The sequence below is a fragment of the Solanum verrucosum genome, unplaced genomic scaffold (assembly GCF_900185275.1).
Source record: "Solanum verrucosum unplaced genomic scaffold, falcon-dt-bn FXZP01000181.1, whole genome shotgun sequence".
NCBI lineage: Eukaryota > Viridiplantae > Streptophyta > Magnoliopsida > Solanales > Solanaceae > Solanum > Solanum verrucosum.
In genome coordinates this window covers 2,010,644-2,036,507 of record NW_026020407.1, presented here as the reverse complement: position 1 = coordinate 2,036,507, position 25,864 = coordinate 2,010,644, and the positions used below count along the sequence as shown (strand labels likewise).

At 32.0% G+C, this 25,864-nt stretch overlaps 1 protein-coding gene across 1 annotated transcript; it reads right to left on the bottom strand.

The window, feature by feature from the left end:
• Positions 1-1,063: 1,063 nt before the first annotated feature.
• Positions 1,064-15,650, bottom strand: LOC125840532 (MADS-box protein J2). Its single transcript, XM_049519507.1, has 8 exons — positions 15,459-15,650; positions 4,748-4,826; positions 3,969-4,030; positions 3,027-3,126; positions 2,306-2,347; positions 2,182-2,223; positions 1,969-2,114; positions 1,064-1,412 (listed from the first exon to the last, which is right to left on the bottom strand). Exons 1-8 carry the CDS (start codon positions 15,641-15,643, stop codon positions 1,322-1,324), a joined length of 747 nt encoding a protein of 248 aa, XP_049375464.1. The 5' UTR covers positions 15,644-15,650; the 3' UTR covers positions 1,064-1,321.
• Positions 15,651-25,864: the final 10,214 nt, after the last annotated feature.

The window sequence follows — 25,864 nt, the reverse complement described above, 5'->3', positions numbered from 1 at the left end:
ACACTTTACCTTTGAAGAACACTTTTCTAGTTTTTGGGGTTTTACAACTTGAAGTTTGAACTTGATAAATTGAAGTTGAATCCAAAGTGCGTTTACTTGTAATTGATTGATTTCAAGTAACCCATGGCTACTTTCATAGAAGGTATAATCTCTTTACTTTTTGTGATGGGTAACTAAAATTCCAAGATCTAGGGGTGCTCAATGAGGCCGGATGTTGATTTAGTATAGTGTGTATTGTATTATGCTATGTTTTGTTGTTATTCATACATGAATTTGGTTTAATTACCATGGGGTTAACTTAAGGGTTAAGGTTGCAAACTTAATTCCTACTTTCGATCTCCGGTTGATGCTCGGAAGAGGTTAATTGGAGTGGGTAATTAGTTCATTTGAATGTGTAGTAATAAATTTTGTTGGTTAATAAATTTGATTAAAAAAATAATGAATTTGGTGAATGTAAATGGTAAAGTAGGAATTCATTTGAAGTAATGATAAATTTTATGTTTATGAGAATAATCGTTATATGAGATATTTATGTTTTAAAAAGTAATGATATGAATTATAAATGTTTTTAGAAGTTTTTCAAAATTTGGATTAGCGCTATTTTGGTGAAATAAATTGTTCTATCGTGTGCGGATATATTCCATAACTTGGAATGCTTGAGGGAAATAATTTCCTTAATAACATGACACTGTGAATTCAGTGAACTCTATTTTTTATTATTTTATCTTTTTTCTACTATGATTATTTAATTAATTGTTCTCATATACATTCTTTCAGTATTTGCACAACACTTTTGCAATTATGTTAGTCGCATAACCGATATGATTGTTGTATAGTTATTTGTGAAACATCAAAAGTAACCATTTATTATATTCAACAAGGTTAACTCTGTATACACGTCCATATAGAGAATCACAATAGATTAATTCTCAAAGGATATGCTACAATTCTATACACTGAATAATATTTGTTAACATCACAAAACAAGCATCACTAATCTTAACCCTGCATGTAATGAAACTTGGACTAAATCATAAACAAAAATATTGCCTATATATATATATATATATATATATATATATCAATTCCAAGATGTCATGCAAAAATTACACAGCATTTAGATGTTTTTGCATAGTTGAGATGGGGCCGGCAGTTGTTATTTTTATAACAAGTTGAGTGAATTATTCTCCTCACTACTTCAACAATAATTATGAGTTGCTAAATACAGATTAGTGGTCACCCCAAAAACAAGATTAATTATATTATATTAGTTCATACAATGCAAGAAGAAAAAGGGATAACAAATTACTATGTTAATCCATTACAGCATCCACCCTGGAATGAATCCATTAATATTATGAGCAGTTGTTGCTGCATTAACATCATGATTTGCACCCATATTTGGATTGTATCTGCATGGACAGCAATAAATATGAGTGCATTATAGATATTTCCAGCATACATATTATTCTTTTCTTGCAATCACGCTTCGGATTTTTTTTATTTTGAGACGATATTAATCTATCGAAAACAGTTTATTTATCCACAAAGTTAAGGATTATCTATGCGGACTATCCTCTCCTCATACTACTAAAAACAAGTATTTTTCTCACTGCTAATCAGTGGAAAATTTGTACTATAAAGCATGATTTTCACCAAACCACAGTTCATTAAAGAAACGGATTCTCACTGACATAGTGAGAAGCTTCCTAAGCTTTCCATATGAAACAATTATTTTCTCTGTCCCAGTTGATATGACTTACTTTCTAGCTTTTTAGTCAGTTTCAAAAAGAACGACGCATTTCTATATTATGTAATAATTTAACTTTAACATACTCATTTAGTACAGCCACACACACACACATATATATTAGACAAGTCTTTCTTTCTTTCTTTTTTTCTTAAATTCCGTGTCAAGTCAAATTAAGTCATATAAAATAGGAATGGGACAGAAGGAGTTTTACGTACCCGAATTGAGGAGGTGAAGAATTCAAACCGAGAGGTTGAAAGAAAGGTTGTGCAGTTTGTGGAGGGAGTTGATTGTATTCCATTGTTTGTCCTCCATTATTTCCCCATGACAATCCAAGTGGAATTCTAGCTGCTTTTTCTTCCAGCTGATCACAAACAATTATTTATTAAAAATACAGAAACAACTTAATTAATTAACACATATATACGTACCTTGTGTCTAAGTTGTTTATTTGCTTCTTCCAGCATTTGCTCCTAATATATTTATATATTAGAATTTTATGATATGCTTTTGATGGGATATATAAATGAATTTTGTGATGTTAAGGTAGTGTACCTTTTCTTGAAGGTCTGCCAGCTGATCCAGCATAGATTGAGTCTGACAAAGTGTGCACTTACACATTATAACTGATTGTTGGAAACTGAACTTTACACCAAAATCATACTCCTCCATCTTTTCTTTGTAGTCAGTCCCAAAAAGAATGATATATTTTTATATTTTTTCTTAATGAAATTATTTTTAGCCATGCAAACTTCTATTACGTATTTTAGATCACGAATTTTAAAATCACATGACTGCTAAAGCAAGCTAAGCTTCACATGACCTAGCTAGAGGAAGCCAAAAGACCCTCTCACCAGGTATTAGTCTTTCTCTTTCTTAAACTTTGTATCAAGTCAAACTAATGTGTGTGTATGCTTGTGTTTATCATATCACCACTTCCAAAGATGCTAAAACATGACCTATTATTGCTACAGAAGTTTATTGGTGGAGCAAGAAAAGCGGAAATGGAGATATAGGCTAGCTAAATGCTCTCAAATCTGTGTACGAAAAATATCGTTCTGGTACCGTACCATTGAAGAGGAAAATCTCACCCCCTAATCATGCCTCAAAGAAGAAAATTTACGAGGAAAGGTCCCACTCAGACACACAAAAAGACAAAGATGACTATCGATGGCGCATGGCACATTGTTAAGGACAGGTTGTGACTAAAGAATAGATAAGCGTGACACATGCCATTAAATCCTTACAATATTTAAGTTGAAGTATTTGGATATACCTTCTTTGATCTAATTTTCTTCAAAGACGCATCCAATTGATGCTCAAGTTGCTCAAGTTCTTTCGAGTTTAGTGTGCCCAAATCCTCTCCAAGAATATTTCTATTAAAGCCATAATAATATTCACAAATCAAAAACCTATGTAAAGCTAACTAAAATTATTTTTCACAAATAGACTTTCAGGGTGATTTAATTACATCACTAATATTAGAGCTGACAATATGGGTTGGCCCACCCTATTCGGGCTAATCCATACAGGCTTTGCAATTTGACGGGCCAAGTCGGGCTAGCCCATTTTTTATGTGGGCCAGAAAATGGTTGTGTGGCTACAGGCTTTGCCGGGCTAGCCCTCTTTTCTTAAAAGTTTGTTTTTTATAAAAAAATTTAATTAAATTATAATTTTAAAATAGTATCATAAATATCGACTAGTGTTACTACTTGTTAATCAAATACACAAATAAAATTATCTATATAATTTTATTAAGTTTGATTTCAAGTAAAAACATAAATAGCTAAATAGAAATATTAACCTAATTGTTTTCCAATAATCATAATAAAACACAAAAACTGTGATAATATTCCATAGGCTATGGCCTATGTAGTAATTCACCTAGAAATTTTATTTTATGTAGTACATATTTTATAAACATAATTTGTATTTTAATTGTAATATTTCAAACTTTAAACAGATTTTGAGTGTAGACTCTTGTTATTTTTAATACTCTATTTTATTTTTATTTTTTAATTAATTTTTATTTGACTCATGGGCCGACCCTATCCATATTTCTCAAGCCCCACAAATCGACAGACTTATTCAGGCCGGCTAAAAAGCCCTTTTCTTTAATGGGCTCCAAAAATCATAGCACAACCCTATCAAATAACGGGTTAGGCCAAGCCGGCCCAACGGGCCTAGCCCATATTGACAACTCTAACTAATATCTTACCTTTGAGAACGTTGAAGGAGCTCAACTCTTGCTTTTAGCCTCACATACTCATTGTAGTTCATCTGTTGAAAGAAAAAAGCGTTGAGAAATACAATTAATTAATAAAAATATACTCTCTTTAATAGCTTAAATTTAAATGAGATAATCACACGATTCAACATAATATCAAAGCAGGTAGAAAAATAGAATTTCACTGCCACCCATATCAAAAAAGAATTTTCATGTCCATAAAAAAGAATCAGGCACGTGACATTTAGGAAATGATGTTAGGGAAAATTGCTCTTTTGGTTCCACTATATGTGTAAATATGTCACGTATGGAACCATGTTGTACTTGAATTACCTTCCCAGCATAATTATCTTTACGTATTTTCCATGTATTTTGTTAGTCTTTAGGAAAAAAAAAAATTCAAATACTATCTCTTAACTAATTCTATGCAATATTAGAATAGTATTCACCAAACATAATCAAAATCACTATAAAGTGGAACCAACTTAATGTTTAAAATAATCACTTACAACAACTTAATTGTTTTTTTTTTAACTACAGTATATATATCTTGAAAGAAACGTAGTAAATACAATACTAAATCAGTTCCACCTAAGTAGGGTAAACTTTTATGATTTTTCTATTAAAATGCATAATTATATGAGCATATATGAAATTTATCTTATAATCATACTGTGTCAGCATGTAAGATCATAATAACAGTTTTATAGATATATAGCTTATCAAATAATCATAGCTAAAATATACAAGATAAAGTAGAAAAACAATACCTGAGTATCACTAACGGGTAGCATCGGGTCCAAAGATGCATAACTGCATTGTTGATACTTCTCAAGTGTTGTCATCATGCTTCAACAATTTTATATAAAAGATAAGTTATTAGTCATTTTCCCAACATGCATGCTGCTGTTGAATTATATATAATCTCATATCAATAATAGAAATGCATCAAGAGATATCTCTGTGGTTTTGCACTACTCTACATATCACAATAATTAAAAAATGAGGTTAGATACGTTCAATGCTCAAATTATTTCATTTCCTATATGTTGTAAAATAGAAAAAGGATCATCACCTGAACCAAAAAGGAAAACACTATTATAATTTAGGCATAATACATAAACATGACCTTTAACTTAGCATTAGCTGACAACTATGACCTTTAATTTTGGGTGTGCACAAATAGGCACTTAGACTTGTATAAAATTGAACAAATAGACACATTCATTCTACGTGGCACCCTACATCACAATTATGTGTCCTACGTGGCATCCTACGTGTATTATGTCATGTAAGACACGTGTGTCTACTTGTCCAATTTTATACAAGTTAAATGTCTACTTGTGCACACTCAAAGTTGAAGGGCATAGTTATCCGTTGAAGCCAAGTTAAGGATCATGTTTATGTATTATGCCTATAATTTATATGTGTGTTTGGCAGGGAGGAAAACATTTTTTACTTTTTTTTAGGAAAATAACTTCTTTAAATATGAGGAAAATTGAGGTAGAAAAAATAATAAGTTCTATAACTGACATACCACACTGATAGTTTTTACCAGCCTCACCCCTATAGCTCCCACCGTGACACTCCTGCCCCACCCCTACCCCATAGTGTTTAAATAGACTATCTACATATATTTTTGAAAATAATATTTTGTACTTACCAACAGTCGAACAATAAGCAAATAAATGTTTTCGTTCAGACTAATTAACCATATCTTTAAAGCAAAAAAGCTGCATTTAAAACTTGTAAAATGTCAAATATTTCACTTTTTAGATGGAAAGGCATAATTCTGAACACATTGACTTTATGCGCATGTGTATTATTTTACATATTAGAACAAATTTACCATTTAGAACAATTATTAAAGATTTGTTTGAGCAATTGTAGGATACGATGTGCTTTCTAAGATTGATTTGAGAGATGAGTATTATCAGTTGAAGATCAAGAGAGAGGATATCTCCAAGACAACTTTTAGGACTAGATACACATCGAAATGAGTAATATTTTCCATTGACCCAAATCGAGATCGGAGAAAAATATTATCTTAGAGAGGTTATTAATTAATTGAGTATTAATTTAGTGAAATTTTACTGTACTATGATATTTTACGCAAAGGCCTTGAGTGTATTTTGATACATAACAAAAAAATGATTGCCTATACTTCGAGGCAACTAAAGAATCACCAGAATATTTATCTCACACATGATTTAGAATCTGAAGATTTGGCATTATGACTTGTATAGTGGACTATGTGACGTCTATACTAATCACAAGAGTTTAAAGTACATCTCTAATTAGAGAATTTGATTTTGCGACAACAAAGATGATCGAGTTGGTAAAGAATTATAACAAAGAGTTTAGCTTCATGATTGATAATAATGGGGTACTTTAATTTACAAGGGTGATCATTTGTGTGTACCCATATGGATGAGTGGAGGCGTTTGTTACTTGATGAGGTACACAATTCGAGATATTCTATTTGTCCTAGCACTACAACGATGTATCAAGACATTCATCAATTGTATTTGTAACACTCCAAAATGTTTGAGCTAAGACTCTAACCATTCTTCATTTGTGAATAAGATTTTATCGAAAATTTTTTAATATTTCTTAGGTGTTAAGGTCACTAGATGTAGTACCTCAAGTTTCAAAAAGAACTGGAGAGAAATTCGTTCAAGTCACGCATCAATTTTCTTAAGTTTAGGGTCAACTTCAATCAACCATATCTTTTAGCACATAAAAAATTGGGTGGCCTAACCTATCAAATCGAAGGTCTTCGAGTCCTCTTTCCAACGCCACAAATTTTTCCTCAATCAAAGCTCTGAGTAAAAAGTTATAACTGATTAAATAAATACGCGCGAGCCTGGCAGCAGGTCCGCGATGGGTCCACGTTACGGAGCCAATACAAACCTCACTGCCCGCTGGAAAATTATTCCGACTTTTAGCTCATTTTATTTATTTTTTTAAGGGTATTTTAGTCCTAAAAACCCTTAGGAAGTCATCTAAGTTACCCTAAACGTGTAGAAAAATCAGTTTTCATAATCAAACCCTCTTATTCACTCCAAAATTTCTATGCTCAAGAAACTTCAAGAAACACTAAGGCTAGGGTTCATCTTCCAAGATTCTCCTTCAAGTTTCTTCAAGAACATTGTTCTTCCAGGTATTTAAGCTTCCATAGTATTGAGTTTGTTTGCCCTCACGCCAATCATGTAATCTTTTACCTATTAATTCATTCTTGATGTTGAATTGTTGAGTTCTTGAAAAGTTTTTGAATTTAAGTGGTAATGGAGTGTTGTTTTAAGTTCTTGAGGCGAGAGTTTGCAAATGAGTTGAGTTAATTGATAGTTCCTTGTGTGGATTTCGCTGAAACTGTTCTGGGTTATAAGAATTCATGAATTTTGACCTTAGAATTGCAGTGAGTATGAGTAGAATCGAGTTTGGGAGAGGAAGAAAAGATCGGGCAAAATTATGCGTCAGGTCCGCGTCGCGGAGACGTTCCAATATTTCAATACCCATTCGAGCACCTCTCTCCATGTCGCCGAGAGGATACGAACTCCGCTGTCCCAAAATTTATTTTCGCGACCAAAAATAATAATCCTCATCCGCATCGCACACATGCTCCCCAGTTTATGTCTTCGCCCATTTCTTATCATCAACTATCTAAACTTCATCTAATCATTGAGAAATCCTATATACCCTAATCATGATCCTTGAAGTCATAATTCATAATTCAAGGTAGAGTTAAGAGTAAAGTTCGAGGGAGTTATTCTGAGTCTGTTCGAGGAGTCTTCTACAATTACTTATAATTTATTTCAAGACTCGAGTAAGTGAGTATGAGAATGAGAAGAGTGTTTTCATGAGTCATTATTATTGAGATCCTTGAGTCGAGTCGTTCATGCCCATAATTTCGCATAAACTCCATAAATTGAGTATCTTTGAGAGGAGTAATATCTTCAAGTTCTAAGTTCTTGATTATTGAGTTCCTTATCCTTTTGAGATTATATTCCTAATTATGGGACTACCATATGTTATACATGAAGGTCATTGAGTTGAGTTGTTCATGCCCATAATTCTGCAAGAACCCTATGAGTCAAGCATTCTTGAGATGAGTAGTATCATTGAGTCCTTGAGTTCTGGAGTTGTTGAGTTCCAAGTATTGAGTTCTATATATGGTTATTGAAAACCTTGAATTGAGTCGTTCACGTCCATAATTCGGCATGAACACTATTTTGAGAAGTCTTTTACAAGTAGTTATAATTTATTTTAAGACTTGAGCACTTGAGTATGAGGATGAGGAGAGTTGAGTTTTATTTTTTTTAACATGAATATATGGGAACTAAATATTCCCATAGTAAATGTTTTTATATTTAAAACGAGGGGAAACATTGATTTCCAAATGAGTTCATGACGAGTTTTGACCACTATTTTTTTTAAGAGAATCTTTTGAGTAATTATCTCAAATCGATGAAGAGTTATGTTTTTAAACATATGAGTATATATTATTGGGAGTAGTATTGAGCACTGATATGAGGGAGAGATCAGACAACTCACAACCCCTATAAACCATGTATGCCAACATGGGTAAAGGGTCATACTTTTTAGATGATTCTTTATTGCTTTTTAAGCATAGCTTAGTAGATCCACTTAGTTGAGGATGTCCTATACTCCGGCAAGGTATAAGACAACTCGGGCAGCGTGGGCGAGACGTTGTATCATCACATTGCTCATAGTGATGGTTGTCGATTAGAAAATCTCCCACATAAGAGTTAGTATTGTACTTTTACATACAATTAAGTTATTGTAATTCTACATGTAATTGAGTTATTATCTATTGTTTTAGAAGCTTTCCATATATGACATCCTTTATTGTTGTTTTATCCTTGAGTATCTTTGAGTTGAGTACCTTGAGTCGAGTATCTTCGAGTTGAGTATCTTATCTTTGAGTTGAGTATCTTATTTTTGAGTTGAGTATCCTATCCTTGAGTAGAGTTTGAGTTGAGTTGAGTGAGTTTGAGAAGAGGTAAGTATGTTTCTTTTCTATTAGTTGATCAAGCTTATGTTTAGGTTTTAGAATTTTCCTTACATGCTTGTACATTCAATGTACTAACGCAATTTGGCCTGCATCTTTTTATGATGCAGATACAGGTATTCAGGTTCATCAACAGACACTCTGTTGATACCACTTGCAGTTCCAGTTAGCTTTGGTGAGCCTCCTTTCTTTCGGAGGGTTCCCCTTTTTCGTTCAGTTTGTTAGGATGCCATGTGTCTTGTCCCGATAATCCTTCTGTAATAGTAGAGGCTTCATAGATAGTTTTGAAGCCGAGGAGTCTATCATTATTCCCTTTGTTGTTGTAATATTTTGAGTTCATGAGACATTTAACTAATACTTGTTAAATTATTTTCAGACGATTATTGGAGTTGAGTTTAAATTATGTTTTTTTTAAAGTTATTTTTGCATCATGAGTTTTCATTTTGCTTGAGTAAGTCTTCCGCTGAGTAATGAGCCAGGCCAAGGATTCGCTTGGGAACCAGCAAAGATTTTCGAGTGTCAGTTACGTCCAGAGTGTAGGCTCAGGGCGTGACAGTATTAGTGAGAAGGGATAAAGAATCTCAGAGTAGAGCATGTATTTAGTTGCTTTAACTATGAGCAGGTCAAGTGTGAGCACTAAAGCACAAACTTTGGTTATTCTAGAGTGGAAGTGGCATCGTATCACAATGGACTTCATGGTAGACTTGCCACAGTTGAAGAAGCATGACTCAATTTTGATGGTTGTTGAAAACATTACCATGTTTGTGCATTTCATACTAGTCATGACTACTTATTTTGTGGAGTATTTGGCACGTATATATACTTGCAAGGATAACTTGTTTTATCATCTAAGATAGGGATTCCCAATTTCAGCAATTTTCCCATAAGAAGTAGGGTCCACAAGTCGAGCTTAGCACAATATTTCACTCACAAACTAATGGACGATCTAACAGAGTATTTAATTTCTAGACGATACTTTGGAGGTCATTAGGACGATTATTTTCCTTTAGCTTTTGTTTGCTTACGATAAAAGTTATCAACGTAGTATTGAGATGACACTATTTGAGACATTATATGGTCATCAATGTCATTCTTTATTTCCTTGATTTGAACCAGACAATGTTAAGTTATTAGACCCAGAGTAAGTACAACAGACCTTGGAGTAAGGTCTAGATTATTCGGGGCCAACTTTGGATATCATAAATTAGCTAGGCAGAAATCTTATACTAATATGCAAAGACATGCCATGTGTTTATGAAGGGTAAGTATGTACTTCTAAAAGTATCACCAATGAGAGGTGTAAAAAGGTTTGAGAAAAAAAGTTGAGCCTAAGGTATATTGGATCTTATGAGATCCTAAAGCATGTTGGTGTAGTTATATACAAGTTTAATTTGTCTCCTAACATGACATGCATCTAGTTTAGGATCTTTTGATGGTTAAGAAGTATGTTCAAGATGATAGTCATGGCATATCAGATTATAACATTCAAGAAATGAGAGTCTGTCTTCTGAAGAAACTTCGTTAACAATTTTAGATAGACAAGTTTGCAAGTTGAGGCCGAAAGTTTTTCCTTTGATTAATGTTGATTAATGTATTTAGAGGAAGCATCGACAGGAGAAGACGAGAGACTTAAGAGACAAAGGAAGACATACAACCAAAGTACCCAGTGTTGTTTGAGACCTTAGGTGCACATTCTTAGTTTGTTCAAGAATGAATAAGAGTTAACATGGAAGATGTATACCACTAATCTTGTTAAAATATAATTAGATTTGCGTTTTGAAGATTGACATAGTTTTGTATACCTATTTAGGCCTTGTTGAAAACTCAACACTAAGGGTAATTAGGCACAATATTTGAACATTTGTAAACTTTTTGTTGGTGTCTCATGCGTCGAAATTGCAATATCAGAGACAACTAGTCAACTATCAGACCCCACAATCGCGAGGTCCTAATTGCGATCACGTAAAATGAATAAATGTGATATATAATGAATAGTGATGAACTTCATATGAGGTTTTTCCCATTTTAAAAGTGGAGCTCATTAGGATCATCTAAGATACATATTTCTACCAAATAATCAAAGGTATTAATTTACTAACCCCCTATGGTGATATATTCAACTTCAGTATAATTTCATCCACAAAATGAAAGTGATTTGAAAGCTCGAATTGGGGATTTTGACTTCAAAGGTATATGAGTTGACTTTTAAGCTGATCATATCAATTTTTAAACATTATTTATCTTTTTTCCGTGTTTAGCAATTTTGAGAAAGTGCTTAAAATAAGTTTTAAAACGCTTAAAACAAGCCAAAAACTATGCATTGAGCAACCCCAATGTAACATCCTGCCTTAGCAAAGAGTTCAATTTAGAAAGAACTAAATTGGAAAGAGCCAATTTGAGATTTGCTCAAGTTAAGCTTAAGTTGTGAGTTTTGGGTCAACTTCAAACAACTATAACTTTCATTACACGATGAGTTAGGTGGCCCATAAGATATCAAATGAAAGGTCTTTGAATCCTCTTTTCAACACCATCGAGCTTGCTAAGTTTCGAGTTCAGATGAGGGAGATATGACCATTTGAAGTTAGTCTGTCCAGTTAAGGAAAGTTATCCGAATTAATGAGGGGTATTTTGGTTTTTTCCTTACCCCATCAGCCTTTAACGTTTTTAGTAATATTTTAGGGGTCTAAACTGATTTGGGTCAGTTTTCACAATCCTAAATACGCTTAGGGTTTTAGAGAGAAGTTCAAGAAGAGAAAAGGAAGAACGATCAAGATTTCTTGTGAATCGAGGATTTGCTTCGCCAAATCGAGGTATGTGAGTTCTCATAGTGTTGGGTCCGTTCACCCACGCACCAATCATGTGATTTTATTCGTAATTTCATTCTTGAAGTTGAATGATTTGAGTTCTTGATGAGTTTTCTTGAAGTTTCATTCTTAAATTGCTTATGATGAGTTTGATGAGTTCTTGAGATAAATGTTATGAGTTTGAGGGTTGTTTTTTAGTAGATTCTCGTGTACTTGTATTGGGTAATTGAATATAAGGAAAATTTGAGGAAATCAATCGATTCCAGACGAATTAGGATCAGAAAATGAGAGGAAAAATCATCGGATTGACCTGGGAAGGGCTGGCGCGGCGCGCCCCAGATGCACCAGAAGGTTTGGCATGGCGCGCCAGCAATGCGCCATATTTGAGTCTCTGAAGTTTAGGGGTTGGCGCCCCGCGCCAGCAGTGCGCTAGGGTCGCCTGCTCTCACCCTTTTTTCAGTCGTTTGCTCTATCTAAGTCCTTCTAAAATGTATCCCTTCTCTCTTACCGATTCTAACTACTCTAAAATACATCTAAACATCGAGAGATCCTTCGTAACATGAATCATAACCCTTGAATTCATAATTCAAATTCAAGATAGAGTTAGGAATAAAGTCTTGAGAGTTCTTTCGAGTCATTTTGAGAAGTCTTTTATAATCTTTTAAATCTTGTTTTAAGACTTGAGTACTTGAGTATTAGGATGAGTAGAGTTGATTTCATTTTTTTCAAAATGATATATGGAAACTAAGTATTCCCAAGAGTAAATATTTTTACATTTAAAATGAGAGGAAACATTGATTTCCAAATGAGTTCATGAGGAGTTTTGAGTACTCTCTTTTAAGAGAAACCTTTTGAGTAATAATCTCAAAGTTTGAGGATGAGGAAATATTTTTAAATATATGAGCTGAGTTATATTTTGGGAGTAGTATTGAGCACCGATATTGGGACAAGTTCAAATAACTCAAAGTCCTCATAAACCATGTAGCCAACGTGGGTAGAAAGGGTCATACTTTTTAAATGATTCTTTATTGTTTTTTAAGCATAGCTTAGTGGATCCACTTAGTTGAGGAGTTCTATACCCCGGCAAGGTATAGGACAGTTCTAGCAGCGTGGACGAGATGTTGTATCATCACATAGCTCATAGTGATGGTTGTCAGTTAGAAAATCTCTCTAATTGAGTTATTTTATATCTTTACATACAAACTGAGTTATTATTGTATTTTTTTTAAATAGTTTGAGTTGTAATCTACAGTTTTAAAAGTTTTTTTTTTATAATGCATCTTTATTGTTGCTTTTATATTGAACTGAGTTGAGTATTTCTGAGTTTGAGTACTTCGAGTTGAGATGAGGTGAATATGTTTCTTCAGTTCCAATTCAAGCTTATGTCATGTTTTAGATTTCCCCTTTTATGCTCATACATTCCATGTAGTACTGACGTCATTTGGCCTGCATCTTTCATGATACAGATACAAGTAATCAAGGTCATCAACATGCGCTTCGTTGATACCACTTGCAGTCCAGAGTTGTTTGGTGAGCCTCCTTGCTTCTGGAGAATCCCTTATTTATTTCTATTATTTCAATTTTGTTAGGATGATCAGTGGTCTTGTCCTAACATCCCTCACAGTATTAGAGGCTTCATAAATAGACAGTAGTAGTTCAAGAGTCTTTTTCATTTCCAGTGTTTAATGTTTAAAGACTTGAGTTGCCTCTTTTGGCCAGTGAATGTTTTATTTAAAATGCTCTGAGTATCTATTTTGAGACATTGAGTTGAAACTTCACTTTTAAAAGTTCTTTTATTGTTGAGTATGTGTAGACCGGGGACATGACACCCAACTTATGCCTTTTAGCTTTTTGTGATTCCAACCGTGTCATCAAATAAAGCTTTAAAGTATTACTCTCTTCATTCAAATTTATATGACGTATTATGACCGGATACAAAATTTAAGAAATATATGAGAAAACTTTGCATGTTTTAATACTATCCTTAAACTAAATAAATTTTGAATGATCGAAGAGCACATCTTTGTGGGGTTTTGGTTAAATAAGAGGGACCCAATATAGATAAAATGTTGAAAGTATCATTAAATATTTATCAAATATGAAAATGTATCATTATTTTTGAAATTAACTAAAAAAAGTATCATATAAACAATGTTTCGTTTCAGACTATTTTATCATGTTACCTTCATTATATATATTGCTGCATCTTCCCTTCTCTACCTTTGATCTTCATTATTATATCCTTTAAAATGTCTTTGCATTTTGTTTTTATTTTTTGTAGTTTTCTTGTTTACAAAAGCTACATTATCTCATCGTAAATCACTGTTAAATCTTGATTTTTGTGTAAAACCCTATTTAAAACACCATTGATCTTGCATTTTAGTTTGAATATAAGATTTGGGTAGTCGTATCATGATCAAGAAATTATATATATACTTTATAAATATTTTTTTCCAACTTACTCGATTAGTTTTTATTTTATTTCTTGCAATTATCTTATACTGGCATATGTATATATACTATATCAAATAGTGAATTGTTTGCCCCCAAAAAGTGAATTTATATATATATATATAATATAAACAAAATATGTCATACATAAGTTTTATCTACATGCATTGTCATTGATTTATACCGCTAATATATGGTTTATTACATGTATCAAATAATTAAGCACCACAAAAAATTTGTAGTATGTTAAAATAATGTCTAATATTAAAATTTTACCAATATAAAAAGAAAATAAGAAAGAAAGATATATACTTAAAAAGGATAGAAAACTAATTTACCAAATTCAAAAAAGAAGGTTTATTTTTGATAAATTGTTGTTATGGGAGTGAGGTTACATTTCTTAGGTATATATATGCAGTTTTTTATTTATTACTTTATAAAATGTGTTATAGAAAGTAAGTTTTGTTTGGTAATATTTGATAAAATAATAATTGTATTTGTCATTTCTTGATTCTTACAAATAAATATAGTGTACGGTGAGACAGAAGATTATCTGCTGGATAATTAACTACCTTCAAGTTTATTAAGTTAATATATTCTGTTATTGATTACTGCAGATATTAATATCATCTTTAACACCCTGCCTGCATAAGCAGCCTTTTCTCCCTTCTAGGGAATCAAACAAAAGTTGACACATCTGCTAATCAAATCTCAACAGTGTAGTGAATAATTGGTACCATGGAAAATCCATTAGATGAATAAATAGACACTTTTTTTTTCTTTTTAGATAAAAAGATGAATCCACTTACATACCTCAAGAAAAAACAAAGATCGAGGATCTTTCAAAAACAACATGTAAGGTTTGCGTATATTCTACCCTTCCACCAGATGGCTAGACTCGGCCCCACTTAGAGAATTTCACAACCTAATGGATGGATCTTCTTATACATATACAGAAAAGATTAGTAGATCTTGAGAATAAAGGTAGATGATTTATCTAACAAATATATCTATATTTAGTATGTATATATAAGTAGAAGACCTAAATGGAGTCCGTACACATTCAGATCTCGAACATATATATAATTGAGGTGAGAGATATATGGTTTGAGTTAATTAATGAAGTCGTTATAAAGATAACACGCACAAAAAAAGTTAGACAAAAAACATATATATAGGGTTGAGAATAAAGACCTGGAAGCACTAGAGAACTCATAGAGTTTTCCGCGGCTAGAGAAGATGATGAGAGCAACTTCAGCATCACAAAGTATAGATAACTCATAAGCTTTCTTAAGAAGACCATTTCTTCTCTTAGCAAAAGTTACTTGCCTGTTTATTTTGTTCTCTATTCTCTTTAGTTCTACTCTTCCTCTTCCCATTTTCTCTCTTTTCTCTTTCTTGCCTCTAAGAAGAAACACTATTATTCCACTCTAGGTTAACACACTTTTCCTACTCTGTCTGTGGACTACCAAATTTAATGGAAAGAGAAAGAGAGAGAAGCACTGATATGCCCTATCTAATCGTTTGTCGAATTGATAAATCACATATATTCATGTTTTTTTTTTTAAAAAAAAAAATGCATATTTGTGATATATATTATTATGAATTTTTAAATATATACCCCTTCTATTTTATTTTATGTGACACCTTTTAGTTTGATACAATATTTAAGAAGAAAAAAAAAGACTTTTAAAACTTGTAATTTAAAATAATTTTTGAATATTTTGTGATTGATTAAGGGTAAAAGGGAAATCTTAAAGTTAAATGGTTTTTAATTATAGTAAGATAACATTCTTTTTGGGACGAACGAAAAAGAAAATGATGTCACATAAAATAATATAAAGTGAGTATAATTTACTGGATTAATGAGATACAATGAACAGTAAAATACATGAAAGGAAAAAGCAGTAGGACACTTGTGTATAGAATGGCAATGGCCAGCACCATTTATCATATATGGTTAGAGCGTAATGCTAGGATCTTTCAACAAAAGCAGCAGACAACAGGTTTCTTGATCAGACAGATAATTCAAGACATTCATGGGAGAGGTATAAGGTATCCTAGAATAGCTACTATATTATGTAATTTGAATAATTATCCATAGACATAGCTAGCAGATATGAAATGTTGGTTTAGCAAGGATGGAGCTTATGTCCATACCGGCTAATTTTGGTTTGTAACGTTCACTTGGTAAATAAAATGTTTACCTACCAAAAAAAAAAGGAGTATAATTTTATAAATATCTGCTAGTCAATAAATAAACAACAATATAATGTAAACTAGTCATTCTTTAATCCCCCTATATGACACAAATAATCTTTTCACGTCAAACATATTTTTTTACAAAATTTAAGTGATGAGTTTTATTTGCAAAACTTAAATAATCAAAAAAAAAATTAAATATCCTATGATCAAACGCTTACTAAGTACACAATTTGTCTCATACGTATTTAATACTAACTTTTTAACAATTTAAGTCAAAGCTAGTGAATTCTCATAAACTCACATCTTCTCCACCTCATGATGTTTTAGTAAAATTTTATTGAGAAAATTTTAGAAATAGCAAATAAAATAGACATAATAAGGCTTTTGAGTTATAGTTTCGATAATTGTGCTCCATACCTATACCTATTTGCTATTAAGACTGTGGTTTGCATATTTCTGTCCATTCTTATATTTCGCTTGCGAATATACAAATAGGATAAATATATACAAATTCTGTATTTATACAATCAGAATTTTTTCAGAATTTCGTTTGTATATTTCGTTTGCCAGTATACAAACAGAGTAATTTATTATCAATTTTTCATAAATCGTATACAAATAGTTAGGGTAAGCATACATAAAATTCTTGACTTATACAATCAGGAACCGAATCATACAAATTCTGAATTTTATACAAATTAGGCTAATAGCAAAATTGAGTGAAACTATAATTGCGAATTAGAATTTCCCCAAATATAGCTATAACATTTAATATGATTTAAATGTCTGTTATTCTGTACAATTTTCCTAATTTTATTTGCATCCAATATTTATACTAAATCAAACATTTTAAATCATAAAATTTATAAATTGAAGTTGAAATGCATATCATATACTACGGTTAATTAAATGATATTATATATATATGTACGATTAATAAAGACATATTTCTTATATTCATTTAGAGATATTATCTAAAATAACTTTAGTCTCAAACCTCTACCTTCTAAAATAGCCCAATCCACTTGGTGATAATTCTCAAACAGAGACCTATTAATATTGATAGAGCAGATACTAATAAATTTCACCTGAGAACTGAACTCTAAAAAGTTATATTTCTATACACCCTAAAAAGTGTGTCTCTACATATATATGCAATTCTTTATGAATGTATATTATTTATTATTATTATATATAGGTGTACATGGAGTTACCCCATATGTAATAAGTATAGGTCCTTTTTGTGGTTTTGGGTAAATTAATGTTTCACATTGATACATCGTATTACCTTCTGGACACGAATATCAACGTAAAAGTACAATCTGCAGTATTTAATTACCAACGTGTCGATGCTTCCTTTACAAACTGTCTTTTTCTTATTAGAGGGATATAGAGAATTAAACTTATTTGTTCGATAATTATTCAGGAATACTTTTTCATTTATTTTAAAATGACTTAAGTCATATGCGATCACTTAAAGTTGTTTGCATATTTCAGTTAGACACTTTAACTTAGGCTTGTACCGATTGAAGACTTTAATCTTAACAAATTTATATTTATTTAACACAAAAAGAAAATGAGTTGAAAGATAAAAATGTGTGTTTCTCAAACACAAATACATAGCCGATGGACCAATGAAATGATGACACGTGACAATTGAATCCATATTTTTTAATCTCTATTTAAATCATTCAATTTTTATTTTTATTTTTAAAAAATATATTATTTTGAATCAACCCACCCCCCTTCTTTTCCTTCTTTTCACCCTTCCACCGGCGCCGGCGGCAACGGCCTCCAACCATACTCTCACCTTTTTATTCTTTACCATTGAACCTTATCATCCATTGCCTTTATTTTCTTCCCACTAATAATCAGTTATTATCATAATTATATAAAGAATAATAGTAACAACTTTTGCCGGAAAAAATAATCAATTCATATTATTTTTATCGAAAAAAATGGAGTTTTGTTAGAATATTTGAGATTTAGATCTTTATAATAATGTATGTACAATTTTGTTGCTTTATTGTGGGTTTCGTTGCGCTAAAAAATAGAAAATTATAATGCATACTAAGCATTAACAAATGCCCAGCATAGGACAAATTTTCCAAATTTAGTGTTTCTGTTGTCTTCAACTTTAAACTAATATCATTCTTCAATTGATTTATATTATGATTTTATAAAATAAAAAAAAAGCGAGAGAAAGAGGAGAACGATGGTTGCAGAGGAACATTGTGGGAAGAAGACAGACTTTCCTTTTTCTTTTTTTTCTTTTTTTTTTAAATTTAAGTGTATAAAATGAGAAAATAAAAAAGGAAAAGTACTATTTTTAGTTGCTTTACGCGCTCAAGGAGTGTGGAGCATACTTTTTTTGCCATGTCAACATTTTGTGTCAAATAGGAATGATTTTTGAACAAATAAAGTGTTCAATAGGTACAAGCCCTAGTCGAGGTGTCCAAGTGAAATATGTGGACAACTTTAAGGGATCGTCGATGACTTAAGCCTTTTAATTAATATTTGGTTATAAAATTTTCAAATTCAAACTTTGAGTTTGATTCCAAATTTGTTTTCCAACATTATTTTCAAAAGGAAAAAGGGATTGAAATATCCTCAACTTTATTATTAGAGTTGACATATTTCTTTTTATGAAAGTGACTTATATATAAATCTATTGTTATACAAATGACTCGCATACCATTTTTCTCTGGCGGAAGTGAAAAACTTAACTGTAATTAATTTTAAATTTTTTACTAAATATAATCCATCTAGGGGTATATTTGATTCTTCTCACACGTGTTTTTCATTGTAATGACCCTTCCAGTCGTTATGAGTGATATAATTGTAAAAAGATATTGGGCGAGAAATATTTTGGGGTAATGAGTTGAAAAATTCAATCTAGGCTTTGACGAAATCTGAGGTAAAATGAGGTCTAGGGCAATCAATCCGGAGAAAGGATTGGGTGAAACGTTGAAGTAGAATTCATTTTTCCTTATTGCTAAGACATTAAGGAGTCTATAGGACTTTTTAAAAGTGAATTTGGGTGAATAGAACTTTCAATATCAAATTTGGCATAAAGGGGTTGGTTTGGAATGTCGAGTTGAAGGTGTGTTGCGAAATGAGAATTTTTGGAGGATTTTAGAGTTTTTGCCTCATGCATGCTGCTATGGCGGCCAAATAAGTTCCCTCTATAGAGGAAGATCTCACAACAACGCCGTTGCTCTAGCGAGATTGGGCCTCTATGGTGTGGTAAGTTGCTTAAAACGTAGAAAATCCCCCAAAATATGTCATTACCATTCAAGAACATTTTGGGAAAGTGCAAAAGTGACATAGAGCATTTTTACCTGTTTTTCATCAAAATCATCCATAAATATAAGTAAATTAATCTCCTAACTTGTTAATTTGATTACTATGATTTAGAATGAACGGTAGTGAGGAGGGTTTGAATTGACTTAATAGTGGAAAAATCCCGATTTTGATGGAATTAACATGAAACTGGATAGAGTTTTGGGAATAAAATATAATCCAAGTGTATTTAGGCCAAGTGGGTCTGCTTATGTGTTAATATTGATTGTTTATAGATCAAGAACAAGCTAGACATCATATCAAAGGGGAAAACTCAGGTTCAATAGAACCTTTCGGACTTGATTCGAGGTAAGTGATGGTTAAATTTGTTTTCCATTTACGTTATATGTGTATGTTAATTGTTTCAGTAGTATTAATTGTACAATATGCAATTAGAGAGGTAAAAAGGATGAAATTGAAGTGATGCCTGGTTGTCACTTTCATGCAATGAACGTGTTCTATTTGCTTGTGTTTATAAGTGTGATTGTATTAATTGTGGTTGTGAATAGTTGGTATATATTTTTGGTTGGATGGGGTACCATGTATGGTACATGATATTTCTTAGTTGGATCAAATACAACACTTGGTATATATTATCGGTTGGCTCGGGTATCATGTCAGGTACAAAATATCTATCAATTTCCTCGAGTATAATGCCTGGTATAGGTTCTATATTGATTGGATGGGACACCATGCCTAGTATATGTGATTGTGCATGTGTTGGTTTCATGAGTGAACCATGTTTATTTTATTGCAAAGTTGTTGAGCATATTTGGTGTGATTGTTAAGTTAGGATAAGGTGTGGTTGTCTTGTTTATGTTTCTGATATTAATGCATGTTGTCTGGTTTTACTAAGTTGTGGTTATCTGTTCATATTTCATATAATTAGAGTTGATCGATCATCCTATCAGTACACTGCTAACTTTATGTACTGATACTACACTTACTTTTCCTATGTTGAGTACATGGTATATTCCAATGGCTGCTACACGACCTCAATTGTGACTGCAACACTTTTTGAATCCAAGGGGTGAGCTGCTTTTTCCGGGCTGTCATGAATATATATCTTTTTGTTCTAGTCCATTCTTTGGACTTAGACTTCTTATGTTTTGGGGTTGCGTCCCTGTATTCTAGACTACGTAGATATTTTGGTACACGACTTTTAGTTTCAAGGGGCTTATTTCTGCGAATGCTTACTAGTAATGGTTTTTAGTTATGAAACTTGTTTTAATTATTGAAAATTGTTACTTCTAGTTGTTTAGTTGATTGCGTGTTAGTAGATAATTGATTCTCCCACCGGAAATTTAGTGTGGGTGCCTCTCATGGCAGGTTGGATCATGACATTTTTTGACTATTTAACGGCTAATATGAATTTATTATTTTGATGATCAAATTATTTTTTTCACTAATTTTGTTGTAAAATTAATTATAAATTCCCCAATGTTTTTTACAAATACAAAAACTAAATTACAACATAGCCGCAAAAATTAGTTTTAATATACAATATAGCTGAAAAAATAGTTTTTTTTTTTCTTTTTCCATTCACACTTATTTCTTTTTATTTCAATTATTTTATACTAAAGAATGAAATAAGAATAAGAAACTCAAATAATGATATTCAAAGAAGTAAAAAAATAAGTCATATGTGAAAATGATTAAATATACCCCTGAAATTTGCTAGAAGGGTTATATTACCATACATGATTTTTTTCAAAATTAAAAGTAAAAAATATATAATTAAAAATTACTTTTTTCAGTTGCGTTAGATTAAAGAAGTATATATGAACCACTTTGTAACGGTAGGAGTATATGTGAGTGAATTTTACAACGAGATAGATATTAGCTATAAACGACAAAGTTAAGGGGTATATCATACCCTTTTCCCTTTTCAATAATTCCAAAAATAAAGTATTTTCTTTTCTCGTTTGCAAAATGTATAACTAAACACAACTTCATCTTGAACTTCAATTTCATTAATTTCAAATAAAGTACAAATTGAGGCATCTATAATAATTTTTACAAGAAAATTAACTGAAAAAAATAATTTTGATCATCAAAATGAAAATTTTAAATTAGCCTTAAATTATTTTTTTTAAAACACCTATGAAAATGATCAAATATACCCATACATGGATTATTTCTTTTAATAAAAAAATTAAATAAATAAAAAATTCATTTATTTACTTCCATTAGATGAAAAAGGTCTATGTGAGCCATTTGTCTAAAATTAAAGGTATATATGATCCACTTTTATTACGAGAGGTATATTAACTCTAAATAAAAAAATTACGGAATATATCAATGTAACACCCCAAAAGTTCCTAAAATCATATAAGACCTTGAAAAGATCAGATGACAGATATCAACAAAAAAGTTGGTTTCATGGATCCTTTCCACTGATCGTGAAGGGATCCGTGGACCAGGACTTAGGTGAGGAAGATTTCCAAGGAGAGGATTCACAGACTACTCTACAAACCATGGATTGATCTGTGAACCAAGCCCCAAATGACCTAGGTTACCCTGTCTTTTACGACACTTGAACGACCCGTAAAAGTCTATATGGACCGTAGACGCGTTTGTAGAAGTTGACTTTCAGGAACCCAGACCTCCAGCCTTGCACGGACACCTTCACGGATCATGAGCAAAGGCGTATCCAAGGGGAGGTCACTGGGTTCACGTGAACCCATGGTCCCCTCCTGAGATCATATGTAGTAGTGTTATATTTTTTTTAAAATATTGAAATATAGATGTGTGAACCCACACTTGAAGTATCACATAATGCAATTATGAGTGGGTGCACCTCTCTCCGCGAGGTTAGAAATTTGAATTTTATATTTATCTTGTTTTATTTTTCTTTCTAAAATTAGATAACACTTCTCTAAGTGGTAATTGCTATATATATATAAGAATTAATTTTAGACCTAAAATTTTAACGATTTTCAGTAGTAAAAACCTAAATGTCGAACCGATCAAATTTATATCATAGATCAACCTTTTTTTATAACAGTGCACCCATCATTTCAAAATCTTGGATACGCCTCTGATCATGAGTGTTGTATTGTCCGTGAAAGACAACCATAGATGACTCAACCAGTTTTTAAGTCGGGGTTAATTTGGTTTTTTTCCACTCTTTTAATTCCTATACTATGTTGTTTTGACCTATTCTAAGTGGGTTTAGGTGTTTCCTAAAGACCCTAACCTCTCATTCTCTCATAATTACCCAAATCCAATTTCTTCTCTTCCAAGTTTTCTCTCAAGGCAAGAACAAGGGATTCATGCTTCAAGCCTTCCACCCCAGATTCAAGCTAGATCTTCATTCAAGGTATGTGGGAACTTCATCAATGTGTTCTTCTTCTGTAACACCCCAAAAATTTCTAAGTTAAGACCCGAACTATTATTCATTTACAATAAGGTCGTATCGGGTGATTCTTAGATTATCCATATGTGTAAAGGTAAATTCTTTAGTGTGGGAATAATTTTGGAAATTAATTAAGGTCACTAGAACCTCCTAGCACAAAGTGGAGTTTAAAGTTTTCTTTACCGATTAAGTTTTGATGTAAGATTCTACTTAGGTTGACTTGAAACAATCATATCTCTTAGAATATAAAGAGTTACGTGGTCCATATCCTATCAAAATAAAGGTATTTGAATCTTCTTTCCAACATCATCAATTTCGCAAAAATCCGAGCTTTGAGTAAAATATTATGACCATTTTAGTAACCCGATATAGTTCAGTGATGAATTAGCCGACATAAAAATATTTAAAAGGCTCGTTTTTGTCTTTTTACCTCTAAAAACCCTAAATGAATTTCTTGACTAATTAAAGGCCTAAACCAATCAGATTTGCATCTCTTAATCCCCTATTCTCTTCTCTCTCAAACCCTAAGGAAAAACTCTAAGGGCCTGTTTGGAAGGCCACAATGGAATTGGGAATTGGTGGAATTGGTGTAATTACTCTCTTTGTCCTGTTTGGTAGACCAAGTAATTACTTGGTAAGAGGGGAATTGGGTGTAATTGAAGGGCTCCTCAATTCTCAAGGGAAGGTAAGGAATTGAGTGTAATTACACCATGTAATTACATGAATTTTATTAATATTATATTTTTTAAAATATATTTTTGTTTGGAATACCAAGACACTTCTTCCTTTAATTTTGTCTAGACATTTTCAGTTCTAAGAACGCCACAACAACAAACCCTGTACTTCTTCTTTCAAGTAAGATTTCTTTCTTGATTCATTTTACTTTCATATTTTGATGTCTAGGTAGATTATGTATGAATTTGATATTTGTATTTTCTCCTGTTAGTTCTTGAGATTAAAATAAATATGAGAATTAATTTTTTTTCTTTAATTTCTAATAAAAATAATAATAAATTAGAAAATCAATTCTAACAATCAGTTATACATATTTCCTACAATGACAATCATTTGGTTATGTAATTTCAAGATCTGTATGGTTTGCATGTTGGCTTGCTTATTTCTCTTCTATGTCTTACTAGCTTATGACTTTGTGAAGTTCGCCTCAGTCGATATACCTCTGCTCTTGCTTTCTTCCCATTTACATTCTTTGTATTTGAAATTGTCTAGTTGATTGTTACAATGCATAAATATTATCACTGGTAGCAACAGTAAGTAGCAAAACAAAATATCAACTCCTAGCTAGCCTACCAAACAAACTTTAAATAGGTTAATAGTTCAGGTTAGCTATCCTCGTTGCTCGCTTGAGCTTGAAACTAGCCTTGTACATCACTTCTTAGATGATTCATCGAACCAAAATAATCTTTGATTCCTCTTTTGCCATACTTGATATAGGTGATTAGTCATAGTCATCCGGTAAATGTAAGCTTGAGGTACATTACTCCTCGTGTTACTCTAAGAACAATCAAGTTCACCTTGCCAAATTAACATCATAGCCTGCTTTAGTGAAGTACTTTTTTGCCTTGAATTTTTTTATATTTTCATTTATGTAGGATGACAACTAACCAAACACCTAAAGTTGGAAAACCATACACCAAATGGAGTGAAAGTTCAAGATGAACACTTCATTTACTTTATTGCTGAACAAGTTAAGTTGGGAAGAACGCAACCAGGAGGCTTAGCCACCGAAGGATGGGATAATGTAGAAAAAGAAATGAACAAGCTATATGGGGACAAATTAGATAAGACTAAAATGAAAAATAGGATGATGACTTTGAAGAAGATATATGCAACTATGAAGAGAATGTCACAACATAGTGGATTTGGGTGGAATGAAGAAACTCGAAAAGTTGATGTTGAAGATGATGTCTGGGAGTAATACCTTGCAGTGAGTTATATATATTGTTATTTTTTTCCCGATATAGTTTAAATTTATGTTATTTATTTTTCTGATTTAAGACTATTGTTAATATAATATGCATACCCAAAAAATTCTAAGTATAGGACGAAGACGTTGCCAAACTATAATACTTTGGCCTTATTTTTTGGAGATACTGTCGCTGATGGTAGGAATGGGTGTGAAATTAATGATGTCGAAGATTTTCAAAGTGAATTCACTGATGATGATATAGCTGCTGAAAAAGTTACCACACCTGCTCCTGACGATACACAATTTGTTGACCAGGATGATGGATATTTTGTTCAGAACATGAACTTTACTAGTCCTGAAATAACTCAATCGTCTAATCAAGAAAAGAGAGCAGGAAAAAGGCATTTAGACGAGCAACCAACTTTGACATCACATCCCAAGAGATTTAAGAATTCTATTGGAAATAACTTGGCCAAATCTGTTGATAGATGGACAGCAATAGCTGAAGAACAAATAAGTCTACAACATGAACCAAAAAACACTTCTGCTGAAAAATTAATGCCTTTGATATTGAAATTGGACTTCGATGATGAATGGACTATGCAAACTGTTGACCTCCTTGCAGATAAGAGAAATGCTGAATTTTTTGCTGCTATGGTTCCAGAGCTTAGAAAGAAATGGGTTATGCGCAAACTTGGTTTATATTGAGTGATGTCGTTTAAAAACATATTTTGTTGTTCGAATGATGTTTTGGGCTAGTATCTTATT

Bases quoted from the DNA above. Each gene is read 5' to 3' on its own strand.
- LOC125840532 (XM_049519507.1), bottom strand. From the start codon at position 15,643: ATGGGAAGAGGAAGAGTAGAACTAAAGAGAATAGAGAACAAAATAAAC. The intron at 4,031-4,747 runs GTATTGTTTTTC...TTCTTTCAACAG, and splicing joins TACCCGTTAGTGATACTCAG to ATGAACTACAATGAGTATGT. The intron at 2,348-3,026 runs GTATATCCAAAT...ACACTTTGTCAG, and splicing joins AGAAAATTAGATCAAAGAAG to ACTCAATCTATGCTGGATCA.